Source organism: Heterocephalus glaber, unplaced genomic scaffold (genome assembly GCF_053883595.1).
Source record: "Heterocephalus glaber isolate CG9 unplaced genomic scaffold, H.glaber_assembly_v1.0 deba00001504, whole genome shotgun sequence".
Lineage (NCBI taxonomy): Eukaryota > Metazoa > Chordata > Mammalia > Rodentia > Bathyergidae > Heterocephalus > Heterocephalus glaber.
In genome coordinates, this window is record NW_028258324.1 from 44014297 (window position 1) to 44031627 (window position 17331).

Here is a 17331-nt window from a genome sequence, read left to right on the forward strand (position 1 = left end):
TTTTTTCCACAAATACTTCCAAAACATCTATTACTGTACTGCTGTCCTAAATGGACAATTCCATATTATTAATGATAGGTATGATGTTGAAAGTTAGATTGCTAAAATTCATCTTGTTGAGTTTAACTTCATACCCACTGAAAGGTAATTCCTTGTTGGCCCTTTCTTTCTCTCCATGAGCAACCACTTATTCTAGCTCTGCTTCTAAAAGATCAACTATTTTAGATTCCTTGTGGGAGTAGAATTAGGCAATATTTGTCCTTCCATGCCTCACTTATTGCGGATAGTAGATCTTCTAGTCTGTCCTAAGGACTCTTACCACACACATGAATCAAGCTTCAAATTTTTGGAGATAATGGCTACGGTGATTGCCATAACTGTAGTGATAGTATATATCATGGGGATGTGTCAGAATCTATCGCATTGCACACATTATGTATGTGGGCTTTTTTTGCATTTCAATCATATTTCAATATATCTGTGAAAAAAATCCCTGCACACAAAAGTAACCTTTTGAATAATTCTTTGAATTCATTGTTATTAATGTTACTTTTTTATAGGAGTTAAATGAAATGATATAAGAACAGAGTTGAATTTCTACTAATAATTTATCCTAACTAATAAAACCTAATGTATATAGCACCCACTAAAAGCAGAATGCTTTAATATCAGTTGTCACTTAATATGAAGCTTATAATAGCCCAGCAAGTTTCTGAGCTTCATATATGTGTTTTATCTTTAAAATTCCCCTTAACCTAACTATCACAGAAACACCCTTCTCTCCCTTTGAGACTGATTCAGGCCATTTCTGCTGAATCCTCCAGCTACCCTCTCTGTCTGTCACTTGTGTCTGTAATGTACTCCTCTGTAATACACTCCCTGAACCATTTACATCCTTCCAACTTCTACTGATAGTATAATAGAAGCCCTATCCTCTCCCTGCCACTTTTAATTGTCTTTGTTTCCCTTTCCTGAGCTATTCTGAGCGAGCATTGGCATATAAATGTCACACCATGCCAGTTTTCTAGCAGGACAGCATCAGTTGTTCCTTTTTGGTGGGGAGTCTTGTAGGTAGAAGTATAACTCAGACAGGTGAAAGAAGAAACTAGTTTTGAATCTTTATTCACCAGAGCCAATCCTCATCCTAGTCTTCCAGAAATCCACAGTAGATGTTCCACTTACAAAATGCCTCACATGCTAGAGCTCTGGTTCACTCTGAGTATGTATAGTGTTCCCTGTTTAGATGCACTTTACAGGGCATATATTTTATTTGCTGTGAGTATTCCATCTAAGATCTTTTTCTGTTTCTCATAAAAAAAAGCCTGAAACTTAACTAAAGGTCAAATCCTGACCCTTAAGAGGAAAGGCTTTTGATAAGCTTTCACCAACACAGCACATTAACATATCATAAAATATTTTAATTGTCCTATTTGGTTAATAAATCTTTAGCTTTTAGAATTGAAAGTAAAATAAACCGTGCTACCTAAAATGTAGTTTTATTTGAGGAGCTTTACTCTATCATTAGGAGTTCATTAACATTTTCATTCATTCAAAACTTGACTTATACAAGCCAGGTACAGATACAGAGAGTCATGAGCAAGGCAGAAATAGTCCTTATCACAGGGTTTGAAATTTTTCAGATGATACAAAAGAGTGAATAGTTTTTAGAAAAATAGTCGAAGAAAACTTTTGATGGCATATAAAGCTTTACTAATCATATTAGAGGGCAATGAACAAAGGTCTGTAGTGCAGAGAATAAACATTATCCATATTTAAAAACTAAGGTAAAAAGATAATGCTCAATTGTGAATTTTAAATATTTCATTTTATCTTTAAGTATGATATTAACTAATATTTATGCATAGTAAGTTTATACGTTGTTCATATTTTTATAACATGGAATCTAAAATCATGTGAATTTAGAATAATTTGTGTGAATATTTAGTTACCATCAACATATTTCTGTTTTATTAATCACTGGGATTGTGCTCATCACTGCTCTAAGGACTCTCTTAAGGGCTACTTGTCCAGAATGAGATGAATTGCAATCTAGTCATCATTAGTCCTTTGTGTAGACTCTGCCCTACTAAAGGAAAATGTCTACAATTCAGAGGAAAGCAATTCGTTTCAAGGATGCATTAGAAAACTGAATTTGTCTTAACTCCCATGCAACAACCATCAATTCTGGGTGCATCAGTAATAAAGCTGATGCTTTCATTTCTATCTTCTGACTCTAATATCTGTTTCTCCAGGTAGTTCCAAATTTGGAATGTAACTGTGTACTGACCTTCAAAAATTGCAGCATACTCTAAAATTAGCCCAATAATTATCTTTAATTATACTCTAAACTCCATATTGTCATGAGACATGTTCCCTAGGAAATAACTGCTGAGATCTGCCTCCCTGGGTCTGGCCGGATAGTGCTCTGGCCACACCTGTGGGCAGGTGAAGGAAGGAAGATTGAGCAAAAGAAAAATTGAACTTCAAAGCCAACCACAGGAGAAGAGCTCCAATGACTTACATGGGTAGCTGGGATCTGGATGGGTTATACTAAGATTCTGATCTTGCCACCAAAGCTCATGTGGAAATTGAATTCCCATCGTGAGACCAGGTGAAATCTTTAAAAGATGATTAGGTCATGAGGGCAGGTTTGATTTTACTGTATCTCATATGGACTGACTGCCCCACCCCACCATGGTGCCCTGCATCCTATCAGACTGCATAGAGTCCCTACCAGCAAGAAGACCTCACCAGAAGTAGCCCTTCCAGCTCTGAGCTCTGAAGAGTCCAAATAAGCGGAGCTGAATAAACCTTAATTCTTTACAAATTACCCAGTCTGCAGTATTTGACTACAAAAACAAAACCAAAAATGACAGGCTATCTCGGGGAGGAAAGTAACTTAAGTAACACTTCCTGTGAGAGAAGACAGTTCCTAGAGACAGCCTTATTATGACCATCAGTGGGCAAGGCAGCTAGGAAAGTGAGTATTTCAGGGTTAAACAGGAGGGTGTGGGGGCACACAGTCACAACTACAATGTGCATACGAACAATAAACACTTTAAAATGATCTAAATAGGATCATCAAGAATATATTATCCAATATGAGTAACTGTCATCTGAAAATGGAACATTGTTCTCAATATTAACAGCATAGTGACAGTGACATTGTGCACCTAAAAGCTGAGATTGAGTATTGTCAATTAAAAAATATTATCTACCATAAAGTTACCAAGCATAAGTAGGACTCTAACATTAACTAAGCTTTACTCCAGTATCTTTTCCTGCCGGGATGTTTAGGCAAACATATATTCCCAGTTATATCAATATTTACATAAATATTCCTCTCTTTGGAGAAAAAGAGCCTTATACAATAAACCATGGAAATTCAACCTTGATTTTCTCATCCTTTCTTACTAATTGTGCACATTCCCAAGATTTCTTCTTTCAAGTTAAAAAAAATCTTCATTCCAAATAAGAAAAGATACAATAATCCAGTAATTATTCACATAACCTTCCTTGTGCATGTCATACCACACAACAAAATGCATTTTGTTTGTTTTCTCCAATCTTCCATTCACCTTGATGAACCTTGACTCCTTTGTCTGATCATACATTGTTAAAAGGAACTAGAAATGCCTGATACATTAACATCTTATTTTTCACCTGAAAAAAAAAAACCCTTCATTTCAACCTTCTCTGTTAACAATCTTTCTAAATATAGAATTAGAATTTTTCTACTTAGTAATTCATCTCATGCATTTATGCTTTGTTTTTCAGATAATTAACTATTTAACAGAGCTTGAAGAAAGCAAAGAAACTTGAAATGTTTTGAATCACTGCCAAGTATAAATCAATCATAAATCAAAAGAAACATTCTTTGAAATTATAATGTTGGTCAACACGAAAATAGTAATTGTTTCCCTCCGGTTATTCAGGTATTTATCTTTTAAGTAAAACAAAATATGCTGGAACAAAATGGTCCACAGTGACTGAATCATAGGACTAAATGGCCTGTAGAATAGGGGCTAAAATGGTTCATAATTATCAAATTTAGCTATGATTTATAATAACCAGAAGTGACATTATAGATTAAAGAATATAAAACATAAGAGTCATTAGGAAATGCATCCATTTTATATACTAACGATCAATATTCACATATCAGATGTCTTCTTAACTTCTCAGGATAAATATGAATTAAGCAGTCAACTAAACCTCATGACTTTAGTAGTTACCAAAATGGTAAAAAACTAAGAATATAGTATGACAGGTAAATGAGGGGTATGCAGAAAGAGGTATCTACTCATTACTAACCATGTGGCCATCAACCCCAAAGCCCCTCATATAGTTCCTTTTCTTTGTTCTTGTAGTAAGAGCACTTATATACACACAATGGAATATAATTCAGCCTTTAGAAAGAAGGAGCTAATGTAATTTTCAAAAACATGGACCAAACTGGAGGACATTATGCTAAATTAAATAAGCCAGGCACAGAAAGAAAAATATATTTTACTTGCATGTGGAATTTAAAAGAAAACTCTTAATTTTACATGTTTTGTATTATAACTAAATGGACAAATTCATTTGAATTATCTGGAAAATACTGTCTCTTTCAAAGTCCTCCATACCATAGCTACCTCAGTAGTTGAAGTGAGGTTATAAAAAAACAGAGGAAAAGCAGTATAGGTTTAGTTTCCAGTACACGTGGCCTGTGGGTATTCTGCTAAGTACCAACACCACAGTTCAACTTCACTCATAGAAAATTCACTTTCCAGAACTTTCCCCAAGACATCATCAAGAATCAACTTCAGTATCCATAGACAAGGGCAAAATGCTAAGGAGTAATATGAACACAAAAGAAACATGGTCTGTTATCAGAACTTAATATTTATTTTAAATGAATAAAAGACCCCTGTATTTGAAGAAACCTGTCTAAGATTCACGGGTTCTGACATGCTCTTTGATTTGTATACATCTGAAATTTGTTCATCCTAACATTTAGAGATGAATGTTTCTACTCCAATTTGAGATTCACTTGAAACTTAAATATCATTTTGCTATTTATGGATTACCAACTTTTCCTTTTCTGCAACTAAAACTATAAAATGTAATCTTGGGACCATCATATGTATTCTTGCCTCATATTACACACACACACACACACACAGAATGAAAAGAGAAGAAAAAGAAAAAAATGGTAATGTGAAGGCATTCATTTGTTCATTAGTGTAATATAGAAGAATATTTCACCGTGTATATATATATATATGATAATGTCAATTTGTATGATTTAAATTTATACAATTAGTATCTATCAATTACATCTCAAAAATGATGGAAAATAGTTCATTGGTTGTTTCAATAAATTTTCTGTCCAAAGGTACTACCTAAACTGAAGAAAATTTACATTGAAAAAGTTTATTTTTAATTACAGGCTATGTGACAGTAAATATATATCAGTAAACATTTTCTCATTTCTCCAATCAAGTTTATATTTGGGATCTAAAATGACCACATTGTTTTAAGATAAATTATTCATTTTAATGATGCAAATATGGAATAGAAAACAATTGATTGTTTAGAAATTACCCTGTATGTTATATTGCCTTAGTAAGCATGATTTAACTCATATTATATCTATACCTGAAATACTATAATTTGATAGTATTAGGGAATGAAAAATTAATTCATTTACATTTGTAAGCTATATCGCAGCAAAGTTCAATGAGAGAGAGAGACAGAGGGAGAAAGAGAGGAGGAGAGGAGAGGAAAGGAAACGGGAAGGAGGAGAGGGGAGGAGCTGAGGGGAAGAGAAAAAAGGCAGAGGAAAAGAATCAAACTCAGATGAATCCTGAAGCTCAGATACTGAAGTTAAGGGAAGGAGACATGTCTCATTTCTTGTTTCTTTCACATCTTCTGAAATCCAAATCGATGCTTAAATTCACTGATTGCTAACTGAAAAAATGTGCTCAAGAAACAAACTTTTGAAGGATAAATTCCTCAAATGAACCTACAGTGAAATAGTTGTGTCATTTACTTTCCAAGTGGAATGCGTTTAGTTAAATTCTGTACTATTTATAGGATAACAACTTGACTGACTTGCTTCTCTGCAGACTAACTTCCATTCCTCATGATTGTCCAATTACAATGTACTGAGGGAGGGAAGGCCCAGGTTATTTTCACACTCCTTCCGTCATTTCTGACTAAAGCCTCTATCATTCAGTGCTCACTCAGAAGTAGCTCTGGAAAATGTGAGTTAGATCTATTTGATTATCATAAATTGAATCATTAGTATCTTTATGAGCTATCAATTATTTATATGGAGATAATATGTAAATAGTGAAATTTTTCAGTGATCTTTGTAAATACAGATGCTATCACCTCTTTTCCTTTGCCTACAAGATACTGATATCCTTAACCCACTACATAACGTCCTTGGTTGCCAGTTTTATCTGCAGGTCCTTAGAAGCAGGATCCTGGCAATATTAACGTCTATAAGGTCATTGCCTAGGATTGATCCTGCTACTTAGAAGCTGCTCAGTAAATACTTGTTGACTATATTACTGTAAAACAAATTAAATGTATGACAAATATATCATTACATGTAACCAGTATAATGTCATATCTGACTCTAACCATATTTATTAAGTACTAGAATTTTAAAACTATTTGACAAGGCTTGAGTTGAAGCATTTTAAGGAGCAATGATTTAAAAAAAGAGATGAGAGAAATGACTATAGAAGAATGAATAAAAATTTCTAGCATGTGGAATTAAAAGTAGAAACTTTAAGATGAACTTACTTAAATGATAATGGGCAAGTATAAATAAAATTTTTTTAAAGGTACATAAAAAATTTAAGATTCCTACTAGTAAACTAGATAAAAATAATACCTAAAATAAGCTATGTGTTCATTTTAAACCACAATAGATAAATATTTCCTAATTTGAAGTGCCACATTCATGGATAGACTGCCTAATCTAAAGACTTAACAACCAAAGTGCTTCAGGAACTACATTAAAACAGTTTAAATTGCAAAATAGAACCTCAATTATTGTTCAATAAATAATTTTAAAATATATGTCAAGATTATACATAATAGAACTTGAGAAATTAATGTAAATTACCCTGAATTCTAGGTAACTAAACATATTTTAAGTGTCTTTTTGTTGAAACGTTTTATAAATACAGAGCAAGTAAAGCATTTCAGGAAATCATACCTGCAAAAGAGTTGTTCTGTGGAGTTTTAGTGCCCCCTTCTGGTGGATTTGAGCAAAGCAGCCTGAACAATAATCTTCACCACATTCAAGGCATACCTTTAAAAATGTAAATATCTATATTTTTAGAATCATACAATCTTTTGATACTATGAGTTTGAGAAAATTATTGCACAGAGATAACATTTTATTTGTGTTTATTCATTTCATTACATACCTAAATATCAAAATTGAAAAAAAAATGAAACTAAGATTTAACTGAGAAAAACTAGCTTTTTAACACTAATTACTCTTCTATCAAAATAAATGTAATATTATAATATAGCATTATGTTTATGTATTACATAAATTCATATATGTAAAATTTCTGATAATAATACAACTAGCAACCTCAAATCAAACTTCTTGACCTGTTAAAAATTAAACAACTATTTCTCTGGGTCAAAACTTTGTCATTTTTATGACTTCTTTTAACTTTATGCACAGATTCACATGATACAATTACTTTCAAACAATGTATGTACTATTTTGTTCAAAAATCCTCATTTATGTTCATGGTAGATATCCCGTCACTGGTCAGTCTCAAATTACAGTTCTGAAAGTCTTACAAATGTACCCAAAGGAAAGAAAATAGATGAAAAAAATAGACAAATTATCACAAGGTCAGCAATGTTTATTACTGACAAAATGATTATGGTCAAGTTTATATTGATCTTCTAATTTCTGTAGGATGAAAAACTATAATCTTAAAATGTACAGATAAGTTCAACAATGCAATATACCTATATCTATGGTGGTGCCAACCAAGACTGAAAGAGAAAAGAAAATAAATTTTTTCTACAACTGAAATTATTACTCTCCAGCTGTACCATTGTTCATTGCCCTCCAAGATATGATAAATGGCCGTACAAATGGCTAAAACCCTTCTTTCTTCATTTTGGCCCAGATTGAGCAGAATTGTATGCAACAGTAGTATGGTAAAGAAAGCATGAGAACTTGATGAGAAGGTACCTGAAGGCCCACCTCAAGAAGCTCACAGTAAATATGCCGAGCATCTTTCACTTCCTCTCAGGGCACTTGCCACTGTTCTCTAACCTACTTGCTTCTTTGTATCAGGCAATGCTGTGTAAACAGCTGGGTTAGGTTAGCAAGAAGTCAACGAAATTCTTCTGCCTAATACTGCTCAGTGGTAGACTGAGTTGTACCTCTGTGCTTCTCCAACGGCAGGGTAGTGTGCCTACCAATCACCTGGGATTTGTTGCAATAGACTCTCTTGTTCACTAGGTCTGCAGTGGAACCAGAGACCCGACATTCTAACAAACTCCAGGCAACACTCCTGCTATGCAGATGCCACAGCAAGGAACAAATCACTAGAATCTATGTAATACAGGAAAGTAAACTGAACTCTTATTATACACGCAGTAAGAGACTTGAAAGCTTAATTAAGTTTTCAAGGTTATACTAAATGTCCTATGGGATGATATGGGACTGATACAGTCAGTTTTATTAAATATAAAATTACAAAAACAATAAAATGTTTAAAGGTGTAAGAAAATGTATATAACTAAAATGAAACTTAAAATGGGGTCACAATTGAAATAATAATAACAATATTCACAACATTTAATGAGCACTCTTCTAGGGGCTTCACCTGTGCAATCTCAACCCTCACAACTGTCCTATGAGGTTAGAACAATCACTCTATGGCTTTTGGGAAGACAAAGTAACACAGGAGCTCAATGAGTGAGAACTGGCCCATAGTATTCCTATATACTAACGGTGGTGGGGCCAGGACTTTAACCTACTGCCTGTCCAAAAGCTCCAGCTCTTACCTGTGACACACATTCATAATCATTAAACCAATCACTGGTCATTAATTGCAGATTAATCATTTACTGAAAAACCTTGATAAAATTTACAATAAAATGAAATTTACTATTTCAAATGACTGCATGGACTGGTATTTATCAAAGTCTTAGTGCATTTTTTCAAATGTAATTAGCTGTTGAGAACTGGATTTTTTTATTTAAGCAGAAGAAAAATAAATACTCTGTAGCATGAGAACCAGTCTTATCCACTGCACTCTTGCTTCTTGCTTCTTAGGGAAATAATGATGAAAACATGTTAATTCCATAATTGTAAATGCAAAATGAATTTTAATTTAAAATCTAATTTCATATATATATACACTGGTATTATTAAATGAATATAGCTTTCAATATGTATTCTTCATAATTTTATTTAATATACATGCTAATATTTTAATAAATTTATCATAAATACTTGGCAGTTTTTATAATGTATTATATAGGGAGCTTATACTTCTAAGCCAAATAATTGTTAACAGATTTTTAATGAATGTAGTCAAATAGATATTTGTAGACTGGAAGATCAAAGCTAGAGTTGCAGAATAAGCTCATATACTTTGTTATACAAACATATTTGTATTTAAACTGGGTTAAAATGACTGCCAACTAGAAAAATATTTTTAGGCATTTTGTATAACTGGCAGAAACACGCTAAAAACACGGATGAGTATTCCATTCCACCACAGATACTTTTATGGATAGACTACCCAAGAACAGTTTTAACAAAATATCTTGCTAGTTTGATGAATGCCAAGTCAGTTGCATCAAGCATTCAGAATCCATTTGAGTTTAATTAAGTTATCCAGATATGCCTTGTTAATATGTAATTTTTAGCTATCGAATTTACTCTTGGTGTATAGAAACAACCTAAAACCACTGGAAGTCCCTTTCAAAATAAGAAATTTGGAGGTTTTGGTTTGTTTCCTTGATGACTATATCAGATCATAAAAGATATGTCAACAATGAAAACACAAATCATTATCTCCTGTCTAGTTGTAACACACAAAGCTAAATATTTCACATGCATTAGTTCATCATTATAAGTTACTTTGTGGTATAAAATATAGTTATTCCATTATTTCATTCAGTAAATGAGAAAATAGTTCTAGAAGGATTAAGTCACTATTTAAGGTCACATAAATAATAAGGGAAATTGTGATATAACCACCCAATTGCAAGCCCTTAACACCTACCTCCCTTCCTCCAATACAAAATGTTCCCTGATGAAAAGCATCATGTGTGTGCTTGTGTGTGTGTTTGTGTGTGTATCTAGTCAGCATAGTTAGGTATATGTAATAAATGCTAAGAATATGAGAAACCTCAGAATTTACTAACACTGTTCTATTTCATTAGATCAGCACATGATTCTAACAAATAGTTTATTGTATTTCAACAAATATCATGTGTTATTGTTTTATTTTAAATCAAAGAGAATTCTTTTTTAAAAGCTTAATGAAATTCTTCAAAAGTATGAAGCTTAAATCCTGAATACTACATCAAGAGTTTTCAGACAAATTAGTTCTTTAATCACTGCACACATTGTCATTCTCATCTGCTTTCCAGCCCTCTCACTTATCCCATCTGGAATTGCCTTCTTTTGTTACTTCTTTCACTTTAAAAAATAGATCTTTTGCTTTGAGGTCAAGCCCTATCCTATAGCAGTCAATAAAATCAGTATGAAAACAGAGACATTACAACTGATACCAAAGAAATATAAGGAATCATTAGACGTTATTATGAACAACCATGCACCAACAAATTTGATAACCAAGAAAAAATGGACAAATTTCTGGACATTTACACTTTATTAAGATTGAATCAAGAAGGAATAAAAAATTTGGACAGATCAATGAAAAGTAATGAGATTCAATTAGTAAGAACATCTACTATCAAAGAAAAGCCCATGACCAAAAACTTAACTCTCAAAGTTTTCAGTTAAAGACTTAATACTTCTACTCTTAAATAATTTCAAAAAATTGAAAATAAAGGGGTTCTTATAACCATATTCTATGAGGTAAACTTTACCCTGATAACAAAACTAGACAAGGACATAACAATTATCAACCTACAAACAAACAACAGAGGTACAAACCAGTATCTTTGGTGAACATAGATGCAAAATCATCAAGAAAATACCAGCAAACAATACAACACATTACAAAGATTATTCTCTATAATTAAGTGGGGTTCATGCTAGAGATGCAAGAATTGTTTAGCAGATATAAATCAATAACATGATACAATACATCAACAGAAGGAAGAAAAATATGCGACTGCCTCAATAGATGCAGAAAAAGCATTTGATAAAATTCAACATTCCATCATGATAAAGGTGCTAAATAAATTAAGTATAGAAGGAATGCACTCAACCCAGCAAAGATCATATATAATAAGTAAAAAGCAAACTTCACATTATAGTGAATACAGGCAAACTAAAAGATTTCCAAGATGTGAAATGAGACAAAGATGCCCACTTTCATCAATTTTATTCAACATAGCACTGGAAGACTTAGCCACAGTGTTTAGGCAAGACAAAGAAATAAAGGCACTCAAATTGGAAAGCAGGAATTCAAACTGGAAAATGAAAATTCAAATTTCCACTCTTTGCTGTTGTCATAATCTTATATGTAAAAGAGCCAAGGATCCCATAAATATACTTTTAAAACTCATAAATGAATTCAGCAAAATTGCAGGATATAAAATCAACATACAAACTCAGTAGTGCTGCTATATTCCAATAACCAGTTATCTGAAATTGAAACCAAGAAAAGAATCTCATTTGCCATTGCTACCAAAAAAATACCCACCTAGTAATAAACTTATCCAAGAAGTGAAAAATCTTTACAATAAAATATAAAACAATGATGAAAATGAGGAGGACACAAAAATGTAGAAAGACATCTTTTGCTCATTAATTAGAAGAATCAGGAGTTTAAAATGTCCTTCATACCAAAAGAAATCCACAGATTCAATGCAATCCCTTTCAAAATTCCAAAGGCATTGGCCACAGGACTATGATATGGAGACAAGGGAACCTTAATTCTGTTGGTGGGAATATAAATTAGTACAGCCATTTTGGATACAGCATAGAGGTTCCTAAAAAAAATTTAAAAAGAACTACCATGTAAGCCAGCAATCCCACTACCGGGTATATGTACAAAGGAAATGAATTGGTATCAGTACAAAGGAAAGAAAAAGACATCTACGCACCCATGTTCACTGCAGCACTGCTCACATTAGACAGGAAATGGGAACAACCTAAGTACTCCTCAACAAATGAGTGGATAATAAAATGTGGTATGTATGCAAAATGGACTGTTATGCAGTAATAAAATAGAGTGGATTTGGAGATCATTATGTTATGTGAAATAACCCAGGAACAGAAAGGCAAATACATCATGATCTCACTCATATTGGAATATATATAAGACTGACCTCCTGTAAGCTGAGAGGAGAATGGTAGATAGCAAAGTGAGAGGATGGAAAGAATAAGGAAATATGATCCCCAAGTACTAAGTTATAGTTAGGAACAACTATCTAGGAGTTGTAGGAACTGTAGTTAGATGGGATTGGTATGCTTTTGCACACTAATATGATTATAGATAAGATAAACACCTCCGAGGAAGCAGGTGAAGAAAATCAGATGTGGAGAGGGATGCTGTATCAAATAGGTTTAACAAATTAAAATAAAACTGAAAATTTACTATTATATTTAAAGAATGTAGATGTCATTGATGACCTTGACAGCAGTGTAGCCACAAAACTAAGTGAAGAGAAGTCAAGAGAGAACAGGAATCCAGCAGTTACATTTTTGGATGTACATCCAAAAGAAATGAAAGCGGGGTTTTGAAGAAATATTTTTTGAAAAAATATGAGAAAAGGAAAAAATGGAAACAAAGTCTTTGTAAATAGGGAGGGGTGGAGGAGTCGAAGGGAGGGCAGGGGAATGGGGAAAAAATAAGAACCAAGATACATCATGTAAAGGTACAAGTTCCCAATGGCAAATGTAAATGCACTGTATACCTAAAATGTACCAATTAAATCATTTAAGGAAAAAAAAGAAATATTTTTACACTCACATTTACAGCAGCATTATTCACTATAGCCCAAAGTGGATACAACCAAAGTATCCATCAATGGATAGATAGATAGGTAAAATTTGATAAATGTATTATTCAGTCTTAATAAGGAAGGAAATTGTGACATGCTCCAACATAACTGAACCTTCAAGAAATTATGCTAAGTTAAATGAGCCAGTTTCAAAAGCAAAAATATTAGGTGATTTTTATGAGGTTGGTAGTGTAGACAAATTCCAGAGATAGAAAATAAAATGCTGTTTGCTAGGGGCTAAAGTAGGGACAATGGGGAATTTTTGTCCAGTAGGTAAAAAGTTTCAGTTTTGAAAGGTGAAAACTGCTCTGTGGATAGCTGGTGGTGATAATGCTATAACACTGCGAACATACTTAACATCACTAACCTACTTACGATGGCAAATTTTAGGTTATGTGTTCTTCAACGTAATTTTTAAAAATGTTCAAGAAATTGGCACCAATGAAGAGCTAGAGAGCTGTCAAAAAGCATTATGATCTGTACTTTTTATCATTTGCTTTGCTTTTGAGAAGAAAGAATATAATGTACATAATTTGAAAAAAAAAGACTTGCATGTAAATGTCTATGGCACCCTTAAACAACAAAAAGCAAACAGAAGGAGAAATGAAAAGCTAGCTATATAGTGATATCCTTCAACAAGAATGAGAGATGAGATTCAGTAAGGCAAGATAGTGACCTTATCCAGCAGCACATGCATATCACTCTCAGAGACAGGGATGAAAGAAAAGCATATGGCTATGAAAGCAGGTTATCTTGGGAGGGGGTGTATAAGGTCACATAGAGGCTCTATGGAAAATGTTTACTATAATATACATACTAGTAGAGCAGCGTTGTTCTCACACTGTCCACAAACCTTTCCTTTTTTCTTGGATTTTTCATTCCTAGAAAAATTTGCCATTTTGTAATTAATGGGTTGTTTCACTGGCTCTGGAAGAAAAAAAGTCAGACCATTTTAGTAATTTTCAATTTACAAAATGATGCTTAATTTTCTGATTAGTAAAATAATGAAACTGTATATTTCTAAATTCTCAAACAGTATTTAAATATTAGTTGTCCATAAAAATGGTGTATAGTCAAATCTAATTTGCCAGTTGATAGTAGAGTTCAGACCAGACCCTGCCAGTACCTGTGACCACAGGGCCACACACATCCACCCATGTCTGCTCTGCCTAAAACACTGGAGCTGAAAAAAAATCAAACAGTAAAAACATCATGCTGTTGATAGAATTCCTATGGTATTTGTCAAATTTTATAACAAAATAAAATCCACACAGGACAACTTATAAACATATGAAGTAAACATATCTAAAAAATATTGCTCTACCAAATTATGGTAACCATTCAAAATTAAATTTGTTTATCCTCCAGAAATACATCTTCTTTTTGAGTGATTATAGTTCAACATTTATTTTTGCTGACTGTAGTATCTGTGTGAACCAAGTCTGTGGCTGGGCCACAGACTTTGTCCAGGGACAAGGACAGTCCCATGACAGGACACCCCAAGCACACCTTTGTGGCAAAGTAATAAACAGGCCTCTGGGGCCAGATTATCTTTAAAAAAAAAAATTCCTGTTTTTAAATAATTTATTAAAATATAAAGCAATATGCTTTTATTTTCCAGAGTGATATTTCTGTTTATAATTGTATACGGATAAATTTCTTTGTGTTTATATTATCAATAAATTTTTTAAACCAGTGTGATGAAAGTCCTCACTTTTGAAGTGTTATAGTTATAATCATATACTAAATTGACATTTTTAACATAAAAATAAGCCCCCAAGAAAAATCTGAATAAAATGTATATGAAAATCAAAATGTCATCATTTGGGGGTTTACAATTGTGTTAGCATTCATTATTGTGACCAAATACCTGAGAAAAAGGAGAGAAGGTTTATTTCCACTCACATTACCAGAGGTTTCAGTCCATGTCACTTGGCTCTGTTGCCCATGGGAAGTGAAACATGGAGCACAGCAGATGCTGGAGCAAAGTGGCTCCACTCATGGCAGACAGGAGGCGGGGCCAGGAGGAGTCAGAGAGGAGGGGCCAGGGAGCTGATAGTCCCCAAGTCATACCCCCTTCATCTCATGTTTCCATCAACTCCCATTACACCATCAAATTAAGAAGTTAGACCCCTCAAGACTCAAACAAGTCCCCAAACCCAATAAGCAACCAAGCCTTCCACACAAGCATGTAGGGAATATTTTGGATCTCAACAAAGGCAAGAATCTTTATATTGTCTGAACGATTCTAGCACTTTAATTTTATATGTAATTCAAATGTGAAACTGTGTGTTTAGCATCTAATGATAGTGATAAACTGTTTACCTTGAAGTTGCTGCTTCAGTAATTTTAATTTCACTTTTCCTGGAGAAAGCTGTATTAATGAAATAGATAACCATTTATTAGGTGTATATTCTCTTATCCAAAGAAAGTTTAATTAAGTTATTAACAAAAAATATTAGAAAGCTGTACCATTTTAATACATCTTTTGTTTCCATTAAGTTTATTGATACATTTTAGGTATAAAATACAGCTACATTCATCTTTGGGATCTTGTACCTATACCTGACGTTTCTTGGTTTTTATTTTTTACCCATTCCCCTGCCCTCCTTTCACCCCCTCCACCTTTCCCTATTTACAAAGACTTGTTTCCATTTTTTTCCTTTTCTCATACTTTTTCTTTTCCCTTCTTTCCTTTCCCCTACCCCTCCCACTTCCCCTACTCCTTTAGACCCTTTTTCCCACAACACAATATCAATTATACATTTTTTAAAATTACAATATCAAGATTTAGAGGACATTATCACAGATTTTACAGAATTTCAATGGATATAGAAAGCATATTACAAAAATATTTTAGAAATAAATTTGACAACTTCTACGAAGTACCTTGGAAGACAAATTAGTGAAACTGACTCTGGAAGAAATATAAAATTTAAATAGCACCTACTAAAGAAAGTATATTCCTAACTTGAAAACCTACCTTTATGACAATAGCAGGCTCATATACATTTTAATTGATAAATTATATCAAACATTTAAAGCAGAAAAAGAAAGAACACTTCTCCCCTCATTTTAGGAAATCAAACATTGTGCTAATACTAAAACTGGATAAAGATAATAGAAAAGCATGAACATAGATAAAAATTTTGTTTAACAAAACAAACTATTAAAAGTCAAATCTGGTAGTATGTAGTAAGTGGTTTTATTATAGGGATGGCAGTGCTGGTTCAGCATTGGAAGATCCACCCCCATAAGTCATCATTTTAACAGAGGAAAGGAAAAAGCCATATGATCCCATCAGTAGTTGCAGAAAAAGTATTGGACTAAATTCTACAGCTGTTCATGGTAAAAGCTATCAGGAAACTAGAAGTAGAACAGAAGCTTCTCAACAGATCAAAGACATATACTCCATACTTCCAGCAAAAATGCTTTATATGAATGGAAAAGATACAATGCTTTCTCCCTAAGGGGGGGAACAAGTGCAGATATGCCTACTCTTCATCTGTCCACTAAACTTTGAAACATAGGCCCAAACCAAAATAGTCTGGCAATAAAAAGAAACAAATAGCATAGAATTGGCAAGGTAGAAGTAAAATCTTTATGTGCAGATGAAAGGATCATCTACAGAGAAAATACTAAGAAATCTCAGGGCCAGGGATTTAGCTCAATGGTTCCAGTGCCTGCATCGCAAGTGCAAGGTCCCGAGTTTGATCCCCGGTACCAAAAAAAAAAAAAAGAAAAAAGAAAAAGAAAGAAATCTCTAGGAGCCCCTAGAACTTGTATTTGAATTTAGCAGGGTATATATAAAATTCAAGTCTATGTATATTTGCTATAAATGAAGAATTGGATATTGAAATTTAAAAGTTATGTAGGAATAGAAAGGACCTGGAAAAGTAAAAAGAAAAAATAATAATAGTGTTGGAAGACACTTATTATCTAATTTTTAGACTTCCTCTAAAGCTACAGTAATCAAGGCAATGTTTGCATAAGGAAAGACATATAGATCAATGGAATAAAAGAGAATCTAGAAATAGAACCACACATATATGGTCCACTGATTTTTGAAAGATTATTTAACATTAACATTTTATAGAACATAAACTCAACTCAAGAGCAGAGGAAAAGATGTTTTTA

The 17331-nt window shown here is 33.1% G+C and overlaps 1 protein-coding gene across 11 annotated transcripts in view; it reads right to left on the bottom strand.

Annotated features, from left to right (window-relative positions):
• The window catches only part of Zbbx (zinc finger B-box domain containing), a 136194-nt gene that overhangs the window by 88730 nt on the left and 30133 nt on the right, over positions 1-17331 (bottom strand). For all 11 annotated transcript variants that reach the window (XR_015440940.1, XM_087186469.1, XM_087186467.1 and 8 more), the window contains 3 exons: positions 15520-15568; positions 14012-14121; positions 7220-7315 (listed from right to left, as the gene is read on the bottom strand). Coding sequence is in view for 10 of the 11 variants with exons in the window: in XM_087186469.1 (XP_087042595.1) it covers positions 7220-7315; positions 14012-14121; positions 15520-15568 (255 nt within the window). In the remaining variant the exon portion in view is untranslated. The remainder of the gene's footprint in view (positions 1-7219; positions 7316-14011; positions 14122-15519; positions 15569-17331) is intronic.